At 55.7% G+C, this 20737-nt stretch overlaps 1 protein-coding gene across 10 annotated transcripts; it reads left to right on the plus strand.

Moving 5' to 3' along the window:
- The first annotated feature begins 1356 nt into the window (after positions 1-1356).
- On the plus strand, positions 1357-16963 carry TAL1 (TAL bHLH transcription factor 1, erythroid differentiation factor). Of its 10 annotated transcripts, none has more exons than XM_060140129.1 (5): positions 1357-1418; positions 4157-4318; positions 7761-8198; positions 9520-9614; positions 13327-16963. In XM_060140129.1, exons 3-5 carry the CDS (start codon positions 7762-7764, stop codon positions 13779-13781), a joined length of 987 nt encoding a protein of 328 aa, XP_059996112.1. In that variant the 5' UTR covers positions 1357-1418; positions 4157-4318; position 7761; the 3' UTR covers positions 13782-16963. The 10 variants fall into 10 exon arrangements, 8 of the variants coding, with proteins under 8 accessions (XP_059996112.1, XP_059996106.1, XP_059996107.1 ...); XR_009538940.1 differs by lacking the exon at positions 1357-1418 and having other exon boundaries at positions 2245-4318; positions 13327-14865; positions 16547-16963; XR_009538941.1 differs by lacking the exon at positions 1357-1418 and having other exon boundaries at positions 2245-4318; positions 13327-14001; positions 16547-16963.
- Positions 16964-20737: the final 3774 nt, after the last annotated feature.

Here is a 20737-nt window from a genome sequence, read left to right on the forward strand (position 1 = left end):
GAGCAGCACGGGCTTCTCCTTGCGGTGGCCTGTCTTGTTGGGGAGCATGGGCTCTAGGCACGTGGGCTTCAGTAGTCGTGGCTCGCCGGCTCTAGAGCACAGGCTCAGTAGTTGTGGTGCACAGGCTTAGTTGCTCCATGGCATGTGGGGTCTTCCCAGACCAGGGATCGAACCCATGTCCTCTGCATTGGCGGTGGATTCTTAACCACTGTGCCACCAGGGAAGTCCCTAAGTGACTTTGGGACTCCACCCTAAAAGAATGAACCCAGATACCCTCCATGGGCTGAGCCCATTGCCTACCCCTCACTGAACCCAGATTTCTAGGACACAGTACAGATCTCAGCTCCTGCTGCGAGTTGAGCCCAGATCCCTCCTCCAAGCCTAGGCTCTAGCTGGGCTCCAGAGGACTCTGGTGCCAGATTTCCATCAAACCCAGGTTCTACCACTCACTAGATATGTGACACTGGGGAAGTTACTTTCACTCTGCCTCAGTTTCCTCATCTGTAAACTGAATAATTGCACCAACCTCTTAGGACTGTTTATGAGAACTAAATGAGTTAATATTTGCACCCTGCTCAGAAGACTGCTTCAGTATCGAGATTAAAATGTTAAATTATGAGGGGAGGGATGTTTCCCAGCTCTGGGCTCAGCCTGAAACTCGGTATAATGGATACTTTAAACTCTTCGTTGACACCAGTTCTGCCTCCATAGAGCCTCTTGGGTGTGACCTCAGTCCCAACATTCAGGCAAGCAGGCTCCATTTTAGAACAGAAAAGAGCCAGGGTTGAAGCGGGTGAGAGTCGGGGGGAACTGGGGAGCTTTCTGGGATAGGAGGAACTGCCCATTGAAATCCGAGTATCCAGGACACTGGTATGAATGAATGTCAGGGAAGGAAGGGTTGGATGTGATCATTTTGGTGTTGTGGTCTTGCTGGGGTGCGAGTCGTTGGAGAAATGTGTCTGGAAGGCCGAGGGACTGAGGTTGTGGGGAGCCCGGGTTCCCGAGAGGCCTCGGGATCAGTAATGAGGCTGGACCCGGCGGGTCCTAGACAGAGCGCCCGCCCAACTCTCTCCGTGGCGCATTACGGAGACGGTCCCAGAGCCGCGCAACCAGTCCCCACTCCCTCCGGTGAAATTGCCAAATTAAAATGAATCATTTGGCCCGTAATGGCCGAGGCGCTTATCGGGGGCGAGCGGACCCGCGGCAGTGCCTTATCTCCGCGGCACACACGGCCCCCGCGCGCCTCGGCCCATGCTAACGAGGCCTAGAACGTGAGCGGGATTAGAGCGCGGCGGTGGAGGAGCCGGGCGCGCCGCGGCGCGGAAGCGGGGGACTGGAGGGGGGGCGGCTGGGGGAGGGCTCGGCACTAAGGACCAGGCCTCAAAATGGCCACACGCGTACCCCCTTAGCGGCAAAACGTGAGCATTCTGGCCTTTTTCTAGGGGCAGGCAACCTGCAACCTCCTACGGAATCCCCATCCAGTTCCTCCCTCTTTTGCCCGCTCGCAGAAGAGGTTTCGCTCCTTTTCCCTCGGTTTCTTTCGATGGGGGGCATTTTCCACCGACGCCCTTGAGCTCGCCGCCGCCGCCCCTCCCGCCTCGGAGACTCTCTTCCTTCCTTCCCCTTTTCCTTACGCAATATACAGAAATGCGCGAGGCGGTGGTTGGTTTTCATTTCTCCTTAGTGGTTGTGTGCATGCGGTGGGATTGTGAGAGGGAGTGTGTGAGCTGTGGGCAGTGTTGACTTCTTCTGAGTGTGGTCTTCTAGGCGATAGGTTGTGTGTCCAAGTGTGATGGTGTTTGCCCTCTTTAGGGTGTAGATTTGAGTTCTCCGAGGCCCTTCTGCGTTTTCATCGTTGTATATAATTACGCTCGTTTGCCTTCTCGACATGTGTGCGGGGTTGCTTGGCCTTTGCGATTGTGTTTGTATGGTCTCGTTGTGTCGGGCGTGTGTGAGCCTGACTGCGTTGGGTTGTGCGTCCCTGAGCGATTGCGTTTGATCGATTTCGTTGTGTCGTGCTGGACAATGTGTGGGCCTGACCGAGTCGGCTTGTGGGGCAGTGTTGCGTTGTGCTTACTTCGCTTCCCTTCTATGGAGCTGGACCGCGTGTGGCCCTGTCCGCACCGGGGTGTGTGCCTGTGTGCTGGTGTCCTTTGGAAGTGCGTTTGTAAATCGCTGGGGGGTGGAGGGGAGGGCGAGCGAGCGAGAGATGGATGCGCGAGTTGAGGAGGCGGCATGGGGGCGGGGAGAGGGATTTCACGTTTTATTCCAAATTATGATGTATTCGGAAGCCAGCGTTGGCTTGGATGAGCAGCCCTGCTCTGTCCAGAGGCCACTCTGTGCCTCGGTGTTGGAGGGGTTGTTAGTGAGTGGGAGGCTCTTCCAGGCTGGAAGCTGAGCAGCGCTCGCGGAGGCCAGCGCCTTCAGGCCGGTAGCCGCCGGCTTCGGTTCTCGCCGCATTCAGGCTTCGTCCATTTCTGGTCAGTTTCGCGGGTACGGCCGCCGGGGTCTGCGGGAGAGGCCCGGAAAAGACAATGGGCGCATTCTCCAGGCCTCGTGCCTCGGGTGGGGACCTTCGGGATCATCTCCAAGGAACATTTTTCTACCCCCTCCCCGGGTGAGCGACATTCCCGCGTGGGTCAGGTACCCGTCACATCGATGACCGGGACCGGGCTTCCTGGAGGGACGGGGTCAGTGCTGCCCTAGCTCCGAAAGAAAGGATTTTGTTTTGCCAGTTACTGTGGTTGCTAATGTCATCATCATCACCACCACCACTACTACCACCACCACCATCATCATCATCATCATCGTATTTTAATTAAAATAATCGTCCAGGAGCGAAGCGGCTTGTCCCTTTTAGCTTCTTCGGGGCGATAACAAAGCAGCGCGGGTTTCCTCCCACCAGCGCTGATCTTTAAACTGCTGGGTTTGTGGTAGGGAGAGAAAATGGAGAGACTCCGTCCTAAAGCAGAAATTAAACCCGACCTCAGACACCGGGCGTGACTGGATTCCTTCTTGTTCCCACACCTCCCCCCTCATTTGGATTAGAAGAGGAGAAAGAAAATCTCCCGCATTGGACTGAAACCGCAGGGAATAATTATTACTGTATTTCCACTAAAGCCGGGGCAAAAAGGAGGTGGCCTTATCAATTAATCCAAGACTTCGATGTGTGACCATAAACTGGACAATTTAGGCAAAACAAATTAAACAAACCTTCCGGAGGGAGGGAAAAAAAGGTGAACTAAATTTCACTACCGCTACACCCTGGGAAGCAGTACTGGATTTATTTTTACCCTCCGTCCTTTCCTTGTTTATTGCTGAAAAGAATTACTAAAATTCTCCCCTTCTCTGACGATCTGAATGCCGATAAATCGAAAATCTTGTGTAGGGATTGTTGAGGGAAAGGCGAGGGCCTTTCCTTTCTTTCTTTTTCCCTTTCTTTTCTTTTCCTTTCTTTCTTTTCCTCCTCTCCCTCTTCTTCCCCGCCCCCCTTAATCTGTAGGAAGAAAAAAAGGGACTGGGTTACATCAGATATCCCCCCACCCACCCCTTTCTCTGGGATCTGCGCCGTTCAGACTGTATCCCTTCGGGAAAGTAGCCTTTGGAATTGGGTTCTGGTTTCGCTTTGGGTTGGAGGTGGGCAGGTGAGAGTCATGGAGAGAATGGGGTCCTCAGAGGTTCTGTCCCACCGACCAGGGTCTGAAGATCGGATTCCCCTTTTCGGACACACATCCCCCTACCCACCCATGCCAGGCCGCGGACGACTCCGCGCTGTGGCCGCAGCTCCGGCCTGACTTCGGTTCCCGAGCCGACGGCGTAGACGAGTCTGCTTAGAAAACAAATGGCCAACTGAACCAGACATCCCGGTTGGAGGGTCCGATAATGTTCCGGGCAGTCTGCGGCTGGGTTGTTGTTGTTGGACTAGATAGTTATTCCTGATTGGTCAGGTGTAGGGTTCTTTTTTATGGGGGTGCGGGGGAGGCTTCAAACACCTGCAGGTTGGGGGCGGAAAGCTGCTGGCGATTCCCGGGGCGGGTTGGCGAGGACATGAGGTAATTCCCAGCCATTGACCCCCATTTCTCTCTCTCCCTCCCTCTCGCCCTCCCTCTTTCTCTCCACCCCCATCTTTCCTGGAAACTCGCTTTGGGCGCGGCAGACCGCCCAGGACCACACCGCGGCCTAACTGCCGGTCTCTCAGTGAGAGAGGGGGAAAGCAAAGACCCCTTCCACAACCTGGACCTCGGCTCCTGCCCCTCTCCCGCCGGAGGAGGAGTGGAGATCCTATTCAGAGGGGCCGCTCTCTCTAAATATGCCCCAGGTGAGTTTTTGGGGGAATAGTACTGGTGGAAACAGTCACCAGGAAGGCCTTGGGATCTGGCCTGAGGTGGGGAAAGCTTGGGACAGAGGACAGACCAGTTTCAGATTGGGGAGGAGGAGGGGAGGACAAACCCAGAGTTGGGAATCCGGGATCTGACTCTGCCACTGACTGTGGCCTCTGTGCCACTGTGGCTTCTAGCAGGGCCGTTTCCTGGCCCTGGGTGAAAACAGCTAGTTGGGCTTAGTCCCCCCTCACCCAAGGTCCCCCTCTGTCCTGGTTCCGTGGACGTTTCACCGGGCTCATAACTTTGGGGCGGCTATATCCGGATAGCGCAGGCTGTGTGCTCCCGGGGCTCTGGCAGGAAGAAGGCCGCAGCCATCCTGGCTAACGCAGTCCCAACTCGGGTGGGCCCAGGCTGGGGCCTAAGGCCTAGGGTGGGGCTGCGTTCAAACACCGCTCCACTCCAGTAGCAGCGGGAAAGTGGTTCTGTTCACGGGCGATTTGGGTTTGCGTGCAGGCTTGGGGCTCCCCCAGTGGGTCATGCGGGTGTGGATGCAGTATCAGGGACCAGAGGCTGTGTTTAAGGCGGCGGCTCTAGCCGGGGCATGGCGGAGGCTGTTTTCACATAAGAAATTTTCCTTGCTGGGAATTGGAAGCTGCCGGAGACCAGGTGCCTGTCCCCCAGGAGCTCTCGGGTTCCCCTGTCGTGTTCAGACACACATGGAAGTTATGTGGCTGGCTGTCTGGCAGCAGGAGATGAGCCGGTGTAGGGGGCTTTGAGCTGGGTCTTGGTTGCACAAAGAGGAGTTGTAATGGTCCAATAGTCTAGTGCTGTTCGGTTCGAAATCTGAAACCTTCTCACCCCCTTTTTCATTTTCCCTAATAAAAATAAATAAACATCACTCCGGCTTTCCTTTTAATAATCTTAACCAAAGCCAAGTGACGGGATTTAGTCACCGACCACCGAAAGTGCTTGTGAGTTCTCTGGCAGCTTCCTCGAGAGCCTGGCCCTCTGGCCTGGGTGATCCTGGTTGCAGATGAACCGGCAGGGTTTTCCTGAGGTCCTGGGAGGGGCGGGGAGAGGTTGACCACAGACCCCTGGGGACCAATCATAGGTTTGGGGGGGGCTCAGAGATATAGATATTTATAGGCATCTGGAGAGGGCATTTGGGGCCAGAGTCAGCTCATCTGAGATACGTGCTCCCCTTGCCCCTCTGGGATCTGCTCCTACTCAGAGTCTCGGAATTAATCAGAAGGTACAAATGTGTCATATGGAGAGCTTGAGCTCATTCTGGCAATTGCTGAGTGAACGGTTTGTCACTCGGTTAGGAGCTGGGACTTAAGCACGTGTCACTGGGTGCACAACGGTGCCTGGGGACAGTAAGGTAGGGAGCCAGCTCCTTGGGGCTTGTACGCTTTGCCAGAGGACGGTATATTTCTAATGCATTTCACTGTTGCAGGGGAGCCAGGAAGTCTCCAGTGGTATACCTCTGGTGCGTTTCTAGTGGCCGCGGTGTCTTGATGGTCGGTCCCATTCTGTGGATACAGACAGACCTATTGTTTCCACCATGAACATAAACTCGTTTCCAATGAAGTGTTGCAGACCTACTGCCTTTGCAGCCAGGGTGCACCAGGTCTGGGGGAATTTTGTCATTTTGGGGCACTGCCCATGGGGCTGGCAGAGCTAGGGCAGGAGCTTAATCTGAATGGTGATTCTCCATCAGCTGTGTGTCCGGTGGCCATTGAGCTGAGCTCCTGAGGAGGTTTCAGAAGGTCGGGTCTCTCTTCTGGGGTGGGAGGATGGTTCCCAGGCCGACTCCAGTCCAGAGTGGTGCAGTGGCAGAGTGGCTGCCAGGAATGATCAGATGGACTCTGCTTGGTGCTGAGTTGGATTTTTGTGTATTTGTTTCCTGCTACAAAATACGCCAATTATATAATTCCAACAGCAGAAATCTTATTTTGAACATCTTATGAAGCCTGTTGAGTTGATTATATTTTTATTGTTTTATTAAAACTCACAAGCATTTCCCCACTCTGGACCCAGAGTCTCATAGTTTTTCTGTTCTCATTCTTGCGGGGGTGGGGTGTGTGTGTGTGTGGTGGGTTTTGGAAGAACTGGAGGGAGCGGTAGTGGGGAGTGGAGCCTCTGCCTGCGGTCACCCAGGAGTATGGTTGAGGAGGAGAGGACTGTCCTTTGCTGGAGGGGGGCGGGCAGGATATATGAGAGGGTGTATATGGGAGGATAACAAAGACAGAGCGAGACTGGAGTTCGAGTCCTGCTCTGTGGCAAACAGGCGAGTGTGACCTTGGGCAAGGTAGTCTCCTTGCTGGCCCAGTCTCCCAGTCTATAATAATGTTTACTTGAGCATTTGCACAGTGCTTTTAAATGCATATATGAGGTACACCCCCCATTTCCCAGAGGACAACACCGAGGTAGGAGAGGGGGATGGGGGAGTGCTGGAGGAGTTCAGCAGCCATCATGACACCCCTTCGCCCCACACTCCTGGATGGGAGCCCAGACCCCAGTGGCCTCAGGAGCACCCTTTGAACGTCGGGGCTTCACACTGCCTCAGGCAGGCTTCCCTTCTAGACCCCACCTCACTTTTGAGTTCAGCTGAGCAGAAGCGGGTATATATAGTGTGCGGGGAGGTATGGCCGGGATCATCTTCTTCCCTTCCTTATGTCCCGTCTCCAGTCCCGGGAGGAGTAAAAGTAAAGGGCCACTGGGGTTTCTGGCGGCTACACAGAATACAGGTGGATTCGCGGAGTGTAGACGGACGCCGTCCCCGCAGGGGTGAATATGTGTTGAAAGGGAGAGCTGGCTCCTCCGGATAATTCTCTGCCAGCTCTGATCCCTCTTGCACACACACCCCCACCAGGTTTCTGGGTGTATGTGTGTGGCGGTAGGCTGGGGGCAGGTATTGCTGAAAGGCAAGGGAGGTTCGAAAAGCACCCCACCTCCGCGCGACAGGTTCCCCGCCAAAACCAAAAGGGGGGCGGGAAGAACACGGTCGGGGATTTGTTCCCTCCTCTTCCCTTGCGGCATGAGAAGGGGCACGGGGTGATATTTCTTTCTCGCCTCTTTCTACATTTCCTTCCTCCTTCCTCCCCACCCTCTGTTTTTCTTTCGCTGGCTGTATTCCTTTTCTTCCAATGTCTTTGTCGTCCTTCTCCACCTCTGTCCTTTTGGCCCTCAGTCTCTGTCTCCCGGGCACCCTCTTCTCTTCTCCCAAACCAGAGGCCCCCTTTCCCTCCTGCCCCAGCACTGCGGGCGGGTGTGTGTCCACGTGGCGCTAAGTTTGTCCGCCTTTTCTCACGTTTCGGTGCGTGAGTTTCTCTCTGCCTTTTACCCCCTCCCGCACCCCCCGCTCCGATCCCACCCCACGTGGATGGGCTGGGGGCGGTGGTCAGAGCGGGTGTCCGCTTGTCTGTCTGCCCGCAGGATGACGGAGCGGCCGCCGAGCGAGGCGGCACGCAGTGACCCCCCGCTAGACGGACGGGACGCGGCCGAGGCCCGCATGGCCCCCCCGCACCTGGTCCTGCTGAACGGCGTCGCCAAGGAGACGAGCCGCGTGGCCCCGGCGGAGCCCCCGGTCATCGAGCTGGGCGCGCGCGGCGGCGGCCCGGGGGGCGGCCCCGCCGGTGGGGGCGGCGCCGCGCGAGACTTAAAGGGCCGCGACGCGGCGGCTGCCGAAGCGCGCCATCGGGTACCCACCACCGAGCTGTGCAGACCTCCTGGGCCCGCGCCCGCCTCGGCCCCCGCAGAGCTGCCCGGCGACGGCCGCATGGTGCAGTTGAGCCCGCCCGCGCTGGCGGCCCCGGCCGCCCCCGGCCGCGCGCTGCTCTACAGCCTCAGCCAGCCGCTGGCTTCTCTCGGCAGGTCAGGGCCGGCGGGAGGGGCGGGTGGGCAGGAGGCATGGGCGCCGGGGCTCCTCTTCCGCACGTCGGGAGCCGGCTGCCCTCCTCCCGGCGGGGCAGTGTGGCTGAGCGCGCTAGGAGAGGGCGAGAGGGGGACGTTTTACACCCGGGGTTGGAAAAGTCTTGGCTGGAGTCCCCGTGCAAGTGAGAAACGAGCCCTCTGCTAGTGTGTGTGTGTATGTGTGCGCACGCGGGGGGCGGTGTGCAGGTGTCTTGTTAACGCGGCGTGCTGCGAGCTTGGAAGCCGAAGAGGGGGAGTACCGGCATGCGGCTGGCTGTGAGCAGAAGCGCGGGGCGCTGCCTGGTGGTGGTGGTGGGGGGCGTGGGGTGGACAGGAGGAGTCTGAGTGTGAGTACCAGGAAGGAATGTGTCTGAATGCGCTCCGCTGTGAAATTCTTCTGGAAGCTGCAGCCCTCGGTGGACAGGTAAGAGATGTGCTTGCAAGAGGTCTCCCTCCTCTGAAACTCCCTGCCAGGGCCTGCCTGGGGAATAGATCCCTCCCTCCTCTCCTGAGCTCCTCTGCCCCTAGCTGCGATCTCTGGCCAGGACCTGTGCTCCCTTTGGTGTGAGGGTATCCATTTCCCTGCTGGGGCCACTGAGGTGGTGGAGAGCAGGAGACACGGTTGGGGTGGGGACAGGAAGATGAGGCAGGGAGAGACAGTGGGGGGCAGTCGGTGAGTCTGTGGGACACTGGAGGAAGAAGCTACGGAGAGTCGAGTGGGTAATGGGGGGGGCATGTCAGTGGGGCTGAGTCAGGGTTTCCTGTCTGTTGTCTGTCCTTGGGCCCCATGGGGCTGGAGTGAAGGTGGGGTGAAGTTGGGGGTAAGGAACAGGGTGCCCTTATGTGGTGCAGGAATTGCACACTGCCAGGTGTGAAGGCCGTGTCTGCCTGTGTGAGCACCTGTTTGGGAGTGGAGGTGCCTATGGCTTGTGCGCTTGTATGTGGGGGGTGTATGTTCATTTTTGTGTTTGCTCCCTGTGTTCACCATTAATTCTGTGTATGTGTGTTTGTGTGTGTCTGAGTGTGTGTGTGTGTAGGGGTGTGTGGCCACCCTCCCCTTGTTTGTCTCACCACAGAGAGAGTCTGGGGGTGTTGTGTGTGTGTGTGTGTGTGTGTGTGTGTGTTTCATGCTGCTTCTATCCCCAGTTCCGATGTGAAGGGACCAGGGTTGCCCTTGTTTTTTGGGGCGGGGGCTCAAGAACATGTGGGGAGGATCTGTATGGAGCCCCTCTCTCCCCTCCACCCACATGTGATCTTGTGATCTGCCTGCTCCCTCCCACAGTGGGTTCTTTGGGGAGCCAGATGCCTTCCCTATGTTTGCCACCAACAACCGAGTGAAGAGGAGACCCTCCCCTTATGAGATGGAGATTACTGATGGTGAGTCAACCCCCCCGCTCCACTTGTGTACTCACTCCCTCAAGGTGTTAGAACCCTGAAGGAGGAATCATCGGGGACTACTCCCTAGGTGTCTCACATAGATGGGCAGCTCTCTTGGAGCCAAGAGAAGCTGTTGAAGTCCTCACCCTATTGACCTGGGACTAGGGGAGGTCATGGGTGGGGCTGGGGGTTTACCACGGTCCTGGGAAGAGAGTGCATGGGAGTGAGGACACACTGTGGCACTTAGCCCAAACCTCCACGGTCAATTGTAGTCCCCACTCTAGCTCCATTCCTACAGTTGGTAAGGATCCCCCGGGAGGGCAGAAACACACAGTGTTTCTAAGCACCAACCTCCAGGGATTCTCTGTATCTCCTCCCAAGTCCTCTTTGGAATCTGAAGTCTTCTCCCTGCCTGGAATTGCACCTTTAAGGGTCTTGTCCCAGGTCCCTGCAGAGTGGGGCCCTCTTGTCCCCTTTTCCACACTCTGAGCTGAGACTCGGAGTTCCCTTCCTGACATCATAGATTCTACCCTGCTCCCTCCCTCCCCCCGACCCCAAAGGCCTCAGCATTTTTAATGTGAACTACCCGAGTAGTCTTTGGCCCCGAACTTGGGGGAAGGAGTTGGATGAGTGGGAAATTTGGAGGACACCCTCCCTCTTCCCAAGGTTGACTAGATGTAGTAGATGGGGCCCAGCACCAGGGGGCAGGAGAGCAGGCTCTTCAGAGCCGAGGGACTTCCTGGAGCTCCTGGTGCACACTGGAGGCCTTGAAGCCAGACTGGGATTTCTGCAAGTTGCTGGTGGGAGGGATGTATGTTGAGCTGGGGCTTCTGGAGGGGATCCCTCTGTGGTGTTCTGGAGAGGAGGCAAGCTAGCATCTGGACAAGGAACAGATCTCAAAAGACCCAGCCAGCCTGGGGCACAGGGGTGTAGGGCTGGGAGGGAAGGGTGTTGGAGTGTCAGTGCTGCTAGGTTAGAGACAGGAGGTGGGTGTACCAAACAGGAAGTAGGCAAGACCAGCCCTTAAGTTCCCCAGGGAAGAGGCATTTTCTACAAAGGTCAGAGACGACAGAAATCAGGCACAGAGGAAGGGGCAAGGGGTGAGGGTTTGGGGGGAGTGCAGGAGTGTAGAGAGGAGATTACCCATGAATGATGCCAATATTTACCAAGCACCTACTCTGTGCCCTGCCAGCGTGAGACAGAGGACATGGAGGGAGGTACAGACTCAGGAAAGAGGAAGGTGTGGAGAGGTGGGTGGTTCTCTGGAAAGGACCAGAGAGGAATAGACAGAAATGGAGGTGAAGGGAAGGGTGGAGGGGTGCAGGATATGCCCACAGGATTTTGAAATCAGAGATTTAAATGAAAAGAGTCCATAAAAGTGGGGCTAACACAAGGTCTAAAGCCAGGACTCGACGTGCATTCCTGTTGCTGAACTTTTCTGGGCCTCCGTTTTCTCATTTGTAACGTAGGGAGAATAATAGCTTCCTCACAGGTTGTTGAAGGAGCACAGTGGGGTAAAGTGCTTTTAGGGCCTGGCTTGGGGTAGGCACGGCTTCTGGAGTCTGTGTAGCTCTAGTTGTGACAGCGGCCATAATGCCTCTCTCCCCACCTAGGAGCGGCCATAATGCCTCTCTCCCCACCTAGGAGCTCCCTCAAGATCAGCCAGCTTCAGCCACAGAGCAGTGGTCCTCCTGGTGGCACAGCTGAGGGACTCCCCTCTGTCTGTCCTGGAGGCCGGAGAACAGCAAGTTATTTCCTCTGAGACACCCAGGGTAGGACTGCCCAGCAGGCGTGCTGTGTTTTTCCCAGCCTGGGTCTGGCCTTTGGCAAAGAGTCAGCTGGGCTGGGGCCTGCTGGGGTTTGGAAAGATAGCTTCTGAGGCACTGTGGGCAGAGGATGAGTGATTCTCCCTGGGGGAAACATGGTGTGTGTGTGTCTGTGTGTGTGTAAGACTGGTGTGTGTATGTGTAAGAGATGATTAAGCGGGAAGTGTCGGCGCGGATGAGCTGGGTTGCAGAGGCAAGGTCTGACTCCGTCCTGGCCGCCGTCTCCATAGCTGTGAAATGAGCAATGGGTCTTAGGTGATGTCTTCTCTCCTACCCAGCTTTCCACGTTCTGAGATCCGGTTCCAGGGTCATCAGAAGAGGGCAAGCAACCATCCCAGTACTGGCAGTTCCTTCAGTGCTCAGAGCTTCCTGAGGACTGCCAGGAGCTGGCTCTGTGCCTCAGGGTTGCGGAAGGAAGCAGCCGCCTCAGCCCAGGAGCCTGGGAGCACTAGCGGGGCGCTCCTCTGCCTTTGCTGGCTTTGGGAATCCCAGGTCACGCTTGGACATTTAGTGCAGTGCTTTGTATACCATAGGTGCTCGATACATGCACACTGGTGTCTGCCCCTGCTCTGCAAGTCTTAGTACATGAGCGCTAGTGAATACTGTTCTAGTCTATGATCAGTGCACTGTAGACACGGGGAGACGGAGGCAGCCCTCAGACGCCTGCCTAGAGCCTCAGGCCATGCCTGTGCATGGCTGTCTCTCCACTCCTCTCCTGGGGAAGAGAGCCTGCAGTGTAAGTCATTTCCCCACCACTCTGCTCTCTCCTCCATTCCGTACCTGCCAGCATGATCAGTTGGTCAGCAAATATTTATTGAGCTCCTGCCTACTCTGTGCTTCCATCACCCTTAGAATAAAATCCCTACATCTTACCACAGGGCCCTATGGGATCTGGACTCAGGCTCCTCTGATCTTACCCACACTAATCTCTCCGGGCTGGCTTCAGCCATTTCCCAGCTCAGGGCATGTGCACATGCCCTTCCAACTTCCCTTCCTGTGTCTGGCTGGCTCTTCTTCGGCCTTAAGTTCTTCCCTTATAGATGTCACCTCCTCCAAAAGGCTGTCCCCAACCACCTCAGGTAAACATGGCCGCTCCTTTCCATCTTTCGTTTACATTCAGCTTCCCGTTTGTTTGTTATTTGTTTGCCGATTGTTCATCATCTGTCATCCCCATTAACATGTAAGCTCCACGAGGGCAGGGACTCTGTGCACCTTTATTCCTTAATGCCGAGCACAGTGCCGGTTGTCAGGAAATAACTGATGAATGGATAATAATAGCTAACATTTATTGACTGTTTCGTCAGAGCCAGGTATTATCTTAAGTACTTTAACTGTATTAGTTGTTAGATTCACAAGACAATCTTATGACTTGAGTTACTAGTGTTATCTCCATGGTACAGGTGATGATGCTAAGACACAGAGAGTTCAGGTAACTTGCCCAGAGTTACTATCTAGGGAGTAACAGTCAGGAATTGAACCTGGAACGTCTGGCTCCAGAGTTTAATCTTTCTAACTAGTGCCATATGGCCTCTTAGCACAAGTGAATGAATGAATAATATATGGTTCCTGTCCTCAAATGTCTCACAGCTCAGAGAGGGGGACAAACATGGAAACATAAGTGATGATCAAGAGTGATGGAGATTACAGGATTATAGGGCCATGGTGGTTGGTTAGATCTGTCTGGAGGGATGAGGGAAGTTCTCAGAGAGGAGGAAACAGATAAACAGGGTTTTGAAGGACAAGTAAAGAGTTTTCTGAGTAAAAGGAAAGAGGGCATTCTAGGTTTCCCAAGTTTCCAGGTGGATGGCTTCTCCGCTTCCCCACAGGAGAAGACGCCCTGGGGGATCCCCGACCCACTGTCCTAACCCTTGTCCTCCTACCTCCAGGTCCCCACACCAAAGTCGTGCGGCGCATCTTCACCAACAGCCGGGAGCGATGGCGGCAGCAGAATGTGAACGGGGCCTTCGCTGAGCTCCGCAAGCTGATCCCCACGCATCCCCCAGACAAGAAGCTCAGCAAGAATGAGATCCTCCGCCTGGCCATGAAGTACATCAACTTCCTGGCCAAGCTGCTCAATGACCAGGAGGAGGAGGGCAGCCAGCGGGCCAAACCTGGCAAGGACCCTGCGGTGGGGGCTGGTGGAGGGGGTGGTGGCGGAGGGGGCGCTGCACCTCCAGATGACCTCCTGCAGGACGTGCTGTCCCCGAACTCCAGCTGTGGCAGCTCCCTGGACGGGGCAGCCAGCCCGGACAGCTACACGGAAGAGCCGGCACCCAAGCACACGGCCCGCAGCCTCCATCCTGCCATGCTGCCCGCCGCGGATGGAGCCGGCCCTCGGTGATGGGTCTGGGGCCACCCAGGGCCAGCCAGGAGGGTGCCCTCAGGCCACGGGCACCATGGGCTTTAGGGCAGGTGGGGTGAGGATTGGGCAGCTCTGAAGCAGGGCATGGACTTCTGATGAGCTTTCCTTGATGTCTGAGCTGTGGGAAGTCCCAGCTGCCTCTGGGGCTGGCTTTCCTGTTTCCTGCCTCAGTAGGAGAACAGAAACATGGAGCAAAGTGGTAGGTACTTTTTATGAAGATGGCACGGTCTTCCCCCTTTTCCATATCCCTGAGACTTCTCAAGTGAGAGGCTGGAGCGGCGTTGCTTCCGGCCTGGCGCACGGGAGCCCTGTCTTCGCTGAGACCTGGGGTTGTCAGCTCTCTCCTGTATCCGGCAGCCTCTGCCTCGCCTTGAGCCCCTCCCAAGCTCGCTGGGGTGGCTTTTGTGGCCACACTGTCCAAATACACAGGTACCCAATAGCTGCCCGTTTCTTGAGCCCCATCTTCACCCAGGCCCCTGTTGGCCCGTCCAGCTGCAGAGAGTCACAAGCCTCGAGGTGCCTTCTTCAGGGCCTGGCTGAAGAAGACGGCCAGTGGACAGCCTGCTCTCGACTAGCTGGGCCAGAGGGTCAGAAACCCAGAAGCCCTTACTCCTTGCCCTGGGGATCGAAGCTCTGCTCTCTCCCCACTGAGACTTGCCTTCCTCATCCTTGTGGCTGTGGGGACTGAGTCTGCGGCTGTAAGCGTGCCCTGTGGGCTTTGTTCGAAGGCAGACAAAGGAGAAACGATGAGAGTGAAATTGAGCAAGAGCTGTTTGGGGCACGTGGGCTTCAAATCGTGGTGGTGCCTCAGAGCTACCTGCCTGCGTCCTCAGCGACACGTCGCTGTTCGTGCAGGGAGCAGATGCCAGTGTGCTGATCGGTGTGTGTTGATGCTGAGAGTAGACGTGCGGCCCCATCTCGCGTTCTCCTAGCTCCTCAGAGGGGCCTGCCTCCCTGCTGCAGGATGTCTGTTTGCTGATGGTCTGGTCTGTGTCCTGAAACTGAATCGACAACAAACTCTGTCCTATGAATTCCTGGCATTTGGGATTTTGCTTAACTTCAGGTATTTGTGGGATCTCTAGGTCTTGATATGACCCAGGATCTAGCCCTACTTCTAGGGTCTGGGGAGCCCAGTGAGAGACCAGGCCGTGGCGGAGACCCAAACACATTGACGTTCACTTAGCAGAACCTTCGGCATTCCTGAGCGCACAAATTTTGGTCATCCAGGGTGTGTATGGGAGGCTGGCGTGACACAGTAGGAGTACTCCCCCCCAGAAGCTGTACATGACATTTTTGTAAATCAAATCCTTATCTTCACCTTTTAAAGAAATACTGCCACGAGTCCCTTGGTAAAGTGGAGAATCCTTTTGTAGAGTGGACTGCTGCCCCCTCATTGATCTCCCGTGTCAATCCAGATGGTGGGACATGGTTTTCTTAAGGCGACGCCTGCCTGTGACCCACCTCCCAAGCCCCTGGAACAAACTGCACACAAGTCCTACATACCTGTCATTGTGCCCTCAAGTCACCCCAGCCGGCTCTGACCAGGCGCTGCCTTTGAGGTCAGAGGGAAAACAATGCTCTGACTTTGCCCTGTCCATAGCAATGTGGAAGAACCATTGCTGCGGCTGTCGGGAAAGGCCCTCACACCTTATGGGCTCCAGCCTGGTGGTTCGCCTTCACCATGGCAGGACCTTGGGGACGGCCACATGCCCATGGGGAATGATCCCTGCTCTCCTCCCCTTCCTTTTAAGTTGTGAGAGGAGAGGTCCAGTTTGTGGGGGTGGGAGCAACATGGTTAACCCTTGTAGCACTCTCTCTGTCCCATTTCAGTGCCCCCCCCAATCATATTTTGATGAACATTAGGATTCGTTCCTTTCTGATACTTGGAAGCTCCTGTGAAAAATCCCATCTGTCTAAAGATGGAGCACCTGTTCTAGGTCCTAAGGCTGTGTTTGCTTCCGGTGGGTTAATTTGACCTGGGAGTGAAAAGTGGCCACGGTGAGCATAGGTGGATGGGTTTTAGGAGATGGATCACACATTCTTTGAGGAACTCCAGCTACTGGCTTCCTCTTCTCTGAGACTTGCAGTGTGACCTGGAAAAGTTCTCTCTCTGAAAGTCAATTTCTCATAAATACGCTAGCTTGGCCTGTCTCCTAGGGCTGTGGTGTGGACTGAATGGAATCGTGAAAGTAGAAGCATTTTGAGATCGTACGGAACTCTGTCCCCCTCACTATCATTCCTGCAGTGGGGTTTCCCACCCTGAGTCTGGGACCTAGGCAGTGGGCCAGTCTGCCTGTCTGCATAGCATTTGGGTAATTTAGGTTCTAAACCACTTTATCCTGAGTTATCTAGGTTATCCTTATCTCTCCAGATTGACCTCATTTCAGTCTCATTCCAAAGCAAGGCACAGGAGGGAGACTAGAAAAGAGAGATGGGAACAGAGGCAGAATATGTAAAAAGTACGACAGCTACCCGAGACAGGCCTGGGTACGGGTGGGCAAAGCTTTGTGTCTTTGTTAAGTACTAGAAAAGATCCATAATTTTCACTTTCCTTTCCAGCACCTCCCCCCACCATACTCTTCTCCTTCCTCTGCCTCCTCTTCACCCATGAACATTCTCCATCCAAGAATAATATCTGTACAAAAAGGAAAAAATGTAAAAAAACATGAGGTGGACAAAGATGATGGTTAATGACTGGAGGGAATCACGACTTTTAAGACAAATTCGTATTCTTTTATTTGTAGTGGCAAACGACAAGATGGTACAACCTTTATCCTTTTCCGAAAGCAAAACAAAGGGCACAGCATCGGTAGTCAGCCGACACCTGTCTCGGCCTTTGGGGGTGGTCGTGTCGTACTTGTGATGTCAATGGTACGTGGCCCCCGCCGAAGGCTTGCCCCCCAGCCCATGTACATAGCGCATCGTTCCTGCGGGCGGGCCCAGCACTTTCCGTCAATGTTGTACTGTACGTGATGCATTGCGTTGGTCTCTGCATTTTTCTGCAGAAGAGGAGTAACCGCTCCAGGTACCTTGACCTTTGTACAGCCCAGAGGCCAACACTGTGGGCGTGTGACTCTAGCGACAAAACCCATGTGGTGGTGATGTGTGTATATATATAAGGATATATTGGGAAGATTTCTAAATAAAAGTTTTACAAAGGGGCCTAGACTCTGTGCTTGCGTGTTGCACCCCTAGGATGGGACATTAAAGGAAAGGCGTGGCACGAACCTGTCTCCCCTGAAATGGGTTCTCCCGGGGTGGGCTCCCACCTTCTGCCCTGAAGCTCCCCCCTTAGGGTTTCTGTTCTTTTCCCTCTGCCAGGCCTCACGGAGGGGGGCCTCTTCTCAGTGCTGTGCACGCACACTTCGGGCACGGGGCCTCGGGCTGGAGAGTCCTCTCTGCCTGTCGGGTTCAGCTCCGTGGCTGGGGCGGTGGCTTTTGTCATAGGTTCAGGGCAGATTAAGTTCTCACCAGAGAATGGTCCCAGGCTCCCCAGTGACTCAGTGGAGGCTGCTCTTGAGGATTGGGGGTGCGGGTCTTACGTGGGGCTCAGCGACAGGGGCTGAGGCTTTGGGAGCAGTGAGTGGAGGCTCAGGCGGAGAGCCGCCGTTCAGAGGCAGGGACTGCGGATGCCGGTGAGGCCTCTGCGTGCAGACTGCTGGATCTTCGGGAACCTCAGGAGGTCAGGTAGGCACTTCCAACGAAGTACCAATCCTTCTTTCTTTCGTTCATTTAGCAAATATTTATTGAGCCCCTATTGGGCCAGGTATTGTTCTAGGTTACTAGGATCTAGCGGTGAAGAAAACCAAGATCCCTGTTTCTGTGTCGCTTAAATTCTAGGAGGGAGACGGTAACCCACAGACACACACAGCCATATGAATATGTTGATTGTATAGTAGGTTAGAAGGTGGTTAGTATTAAGGGAAGAAGATGAGCCAAGGGGGGAGCTCAAGGGGCCCACAGATAACTTTGGCTCTTTTGGGGTGAGCCTTGCTCATCCCGCCAGGCTCTGATCTTGGCCGCCCCTGTTCCGGGGGTGCTTCCAACCGTTGCTAGGAGGGCAAAGGCACAACAGGGCATGGGGACACTGCTCTGGCCTGTAGGGAAGCTCCTCGGCTTTTGAAAGATGCCAAGTGTGCCTCTCGCCAGCCCAGAGCAAGGAGGTCCCTGGGCAGAGAGATGGTGAAACTCAGTCATGGGATGGGGACACCAGGGGGAGTGGGTTGCAGGTCTTGGCGCTGGTGGTGGGAGCAGCATGGTGAAGGGACATGAGAGAGAGACAGGGCAGGGCAGTCAGAGGAGTAGGAGAACTACTGGCAGAGTGTGAGTGTGGGGTGTCAGAGGCTAAGGCCAAAGGGTGTTTGGGGAAGTGGTTAGCCAAGCCCGAGGCAGCCGAGAGGGCAAGCAAGCAAAGGTCTGAGAGTGCTGGCTGGACCTGGCAACGTGGAAGTCACTGGTGGCATTGGCGAGAACAGCAGCAGGGGAGGGGTGGAGGCAACAGTCTGACTGTCGCGGACACAGAGTCGGAAGGGAGGAGCACCCATTTCCAGGAGGACCTTTCTCAGGAGAGAGCGAGGCAGTCCATGTCCAGAGAGCTCAGGAAGAGCCCATCAGCTCTGTGGCTACCAGGCAGAGACTACGAGGCCATCGACTGCCCAGGCTGGCTGGTGCCCCATCTCCAGATGGGGAGACTGAGGCCAGAGAGGAGAGGAATCTTCCCAGGGCCACACATCCCTTGGACAGCGGCAGGCAGGGCAGGGCCGGGCCTCCTGCCCCCCTCCCCCCCCCCCCCCCCCCCCCCGGCTGTGCCTGTGAGGGGGAGGGGTGGCCACGGGCCTCGCCCAGATGGTCTCTCCAGCCTCATTTCTCACCACTCCACCCTTCGTTCTCTCTGCCCGTATTTCACTAGCCTTTCTGCTCCTGCTACTATTTTTTTTAACTGTCCAGTTTTTGCACTTTTGGTTTCTACCCATCGTCTGTTCCCACCATCCTTTCATCTAGGTAAGTTGCCTTCAGCATCAGGAGACTGTCCTGACTCACTGGGGTCAGCTGCCTCCTTTGTGTCCCCACAGGCCTTCCTTCACTCTCTGTCTGCTTGTCCACTTATCTGCTTTCCCACTAAAACACGAGCTCCTTGAAGGTGAGGCCGTGCCTGATTTGTCTGTTCGCCTCCAGCGCCCTGTGTCAGACCCGGTATGGGGCCCTTTCAACATTTGCTGAATGAAGAGGTTCCCCTGCATGGAATCTCTCAGCTCGGTGTTGAGGCCAGTGTGGAATGAAAGGGTAGAGGGATGGATGGGTGGGAGGCTGGGTCATTACTGCAAAGATGCCCTCCGCCTAAAACCGTGGTCCTGGGCTGGTCAGGGGCAGACGGACAGCTCTGCCCCTTTGGGCTGGTAGAGGACCTTGGGCTGCTTTGGTTGGTGGATAGGAAGGTGGGGTATGTATTTTCTTGGGTTGGGCCCCCCTAGCCTGGTTCTCGTACTGGATCCGGGTTGGGGTGAGGTGGGTATAATGAAGATCAGGAGGCTGGTGATCTGGTCTGCCCATAGCAGCCTTACCTCCCCATGCTGCCCACTCCCCTTTCCCCAGCTTGCAAAACAACTAAGTGTTCCCCAGCAACCAGCTCTCCCCCTCTGGCTGTGTGACCAGACTGCTGGGGACGGGCCCTGGTGCTGGGCACCGTGTCCAGCAGTAGAGGCTCAGCCATCATGACTGTAAGGACAGGAGTCAGTCAAGATCACCCAGGCACCCTCTCTATCGTCCAGAGGAGGAAATGAGGCCCAGAGAGGGTATGGGCTTCACCAAGGTTACACAGGATTTGAATTCAGGTCTCATCCAGAGCCAGTGCTCAGGGCCCCTCAGGAGAGGAAGAAGAAATGGCCAACAGGTAGTTAGTGCTCTTAGAGCAGGTGGGCCTGTGCTAGGCTGGGGGCAGATAGCAGCTTGGTGTGTCCAGCAATCTGCCCAGGACCATGAGCAATCAGTGTGGGCGCTGGAGAGCTTGCCGATAGCTACAGGCTCGGCTGGAGGACAGGCTCGCAGGCAGTGAGGACAGTTGATGTGGTATCAGCTCAGGGAGGGAGAGGCCAGGACAGGAATGGGACTGAGCAGGAAAGGCAGCAGGGCCACAGAAAGAGCCTGGCCTTTGGGGTTAAGTTCCAGGGCTGCCGCTTCTTGTGCCTGCTGTGTGACTTTAGGTAAATCACTTAATCTCTCTTAGTCTCAGTTTCCTCATCTGTTAAATGAAGTTATTAACACGTATCTTACAGGACTGTCATGGGACTTCAATAATATATGTAAGTGCTTGTGTCTTGTAGAAAGAACCATTACTCTCGCTGGAAATGGGTTTGGGATAGGGCTGTATTTGGAATGGCAGAAGAGAGAGAGAGGACAGAGGGGAAGTGGGAACATTAATCATTCACAGCAGCAGGAATTCCTCTGGACCTGCCCCATGCTGGGCAATGCTGGGGAGCCAGCAAGGGACCTTCCTTGTCCCTGTCCTCAGGAGGCTTGCAGGCTGGGTGGAAGTGAGACGTAGGGGAAGAGATCCAGAGCAGGACAACCCTGGAGGCAAGTGCTGTGAGCGAAAGGCCCAGTGGGTGTGGGAGACCTGGCTCTGGCAGTGGAGGCCCAGAGTAAATGTTTGCTGAATTGAAGGAGCCTGGGAGGAGGCTGGGGAAGGCTTCCTAGAGACGGTGTCATTTCCATTCTTCCAGGTGCCTTTGCAGGTTCGCACAGCCTGTCCCGAGCCCCAGCATCTTCTCTCAATGGCAGGGGCTAGCTGCTCCAGAGATGCTGGTCCTCCGTCCTGGAGGCCCTGCTCTGGTCCAAGCCACCTGGGGCAGGGCTGGGCTGCTGGAGCTATCCATGCCCACCAGGACATTCCCTCTGGCTCCTCCTTTCTCTCCCCACTCACTTGGTCCGAGCCCTGC

The sequence above is a fragment of the Lagenorhynchus albirostris genome, chromosome 2, assembly GCF_949774975.1.
Source record: "Lagenorhynchus albirostris chromosome 2, mLagAlb1.1, whole genome shotgun sequence".
Classification (NCBI taxonomy): domain Eukaryota; kingdom Metazoa; phylum Chordata; class Mammalia; order Artiodactyla; family Delphinidae; genus Lagenorhynchus; species Lagenorhynchus albirostris.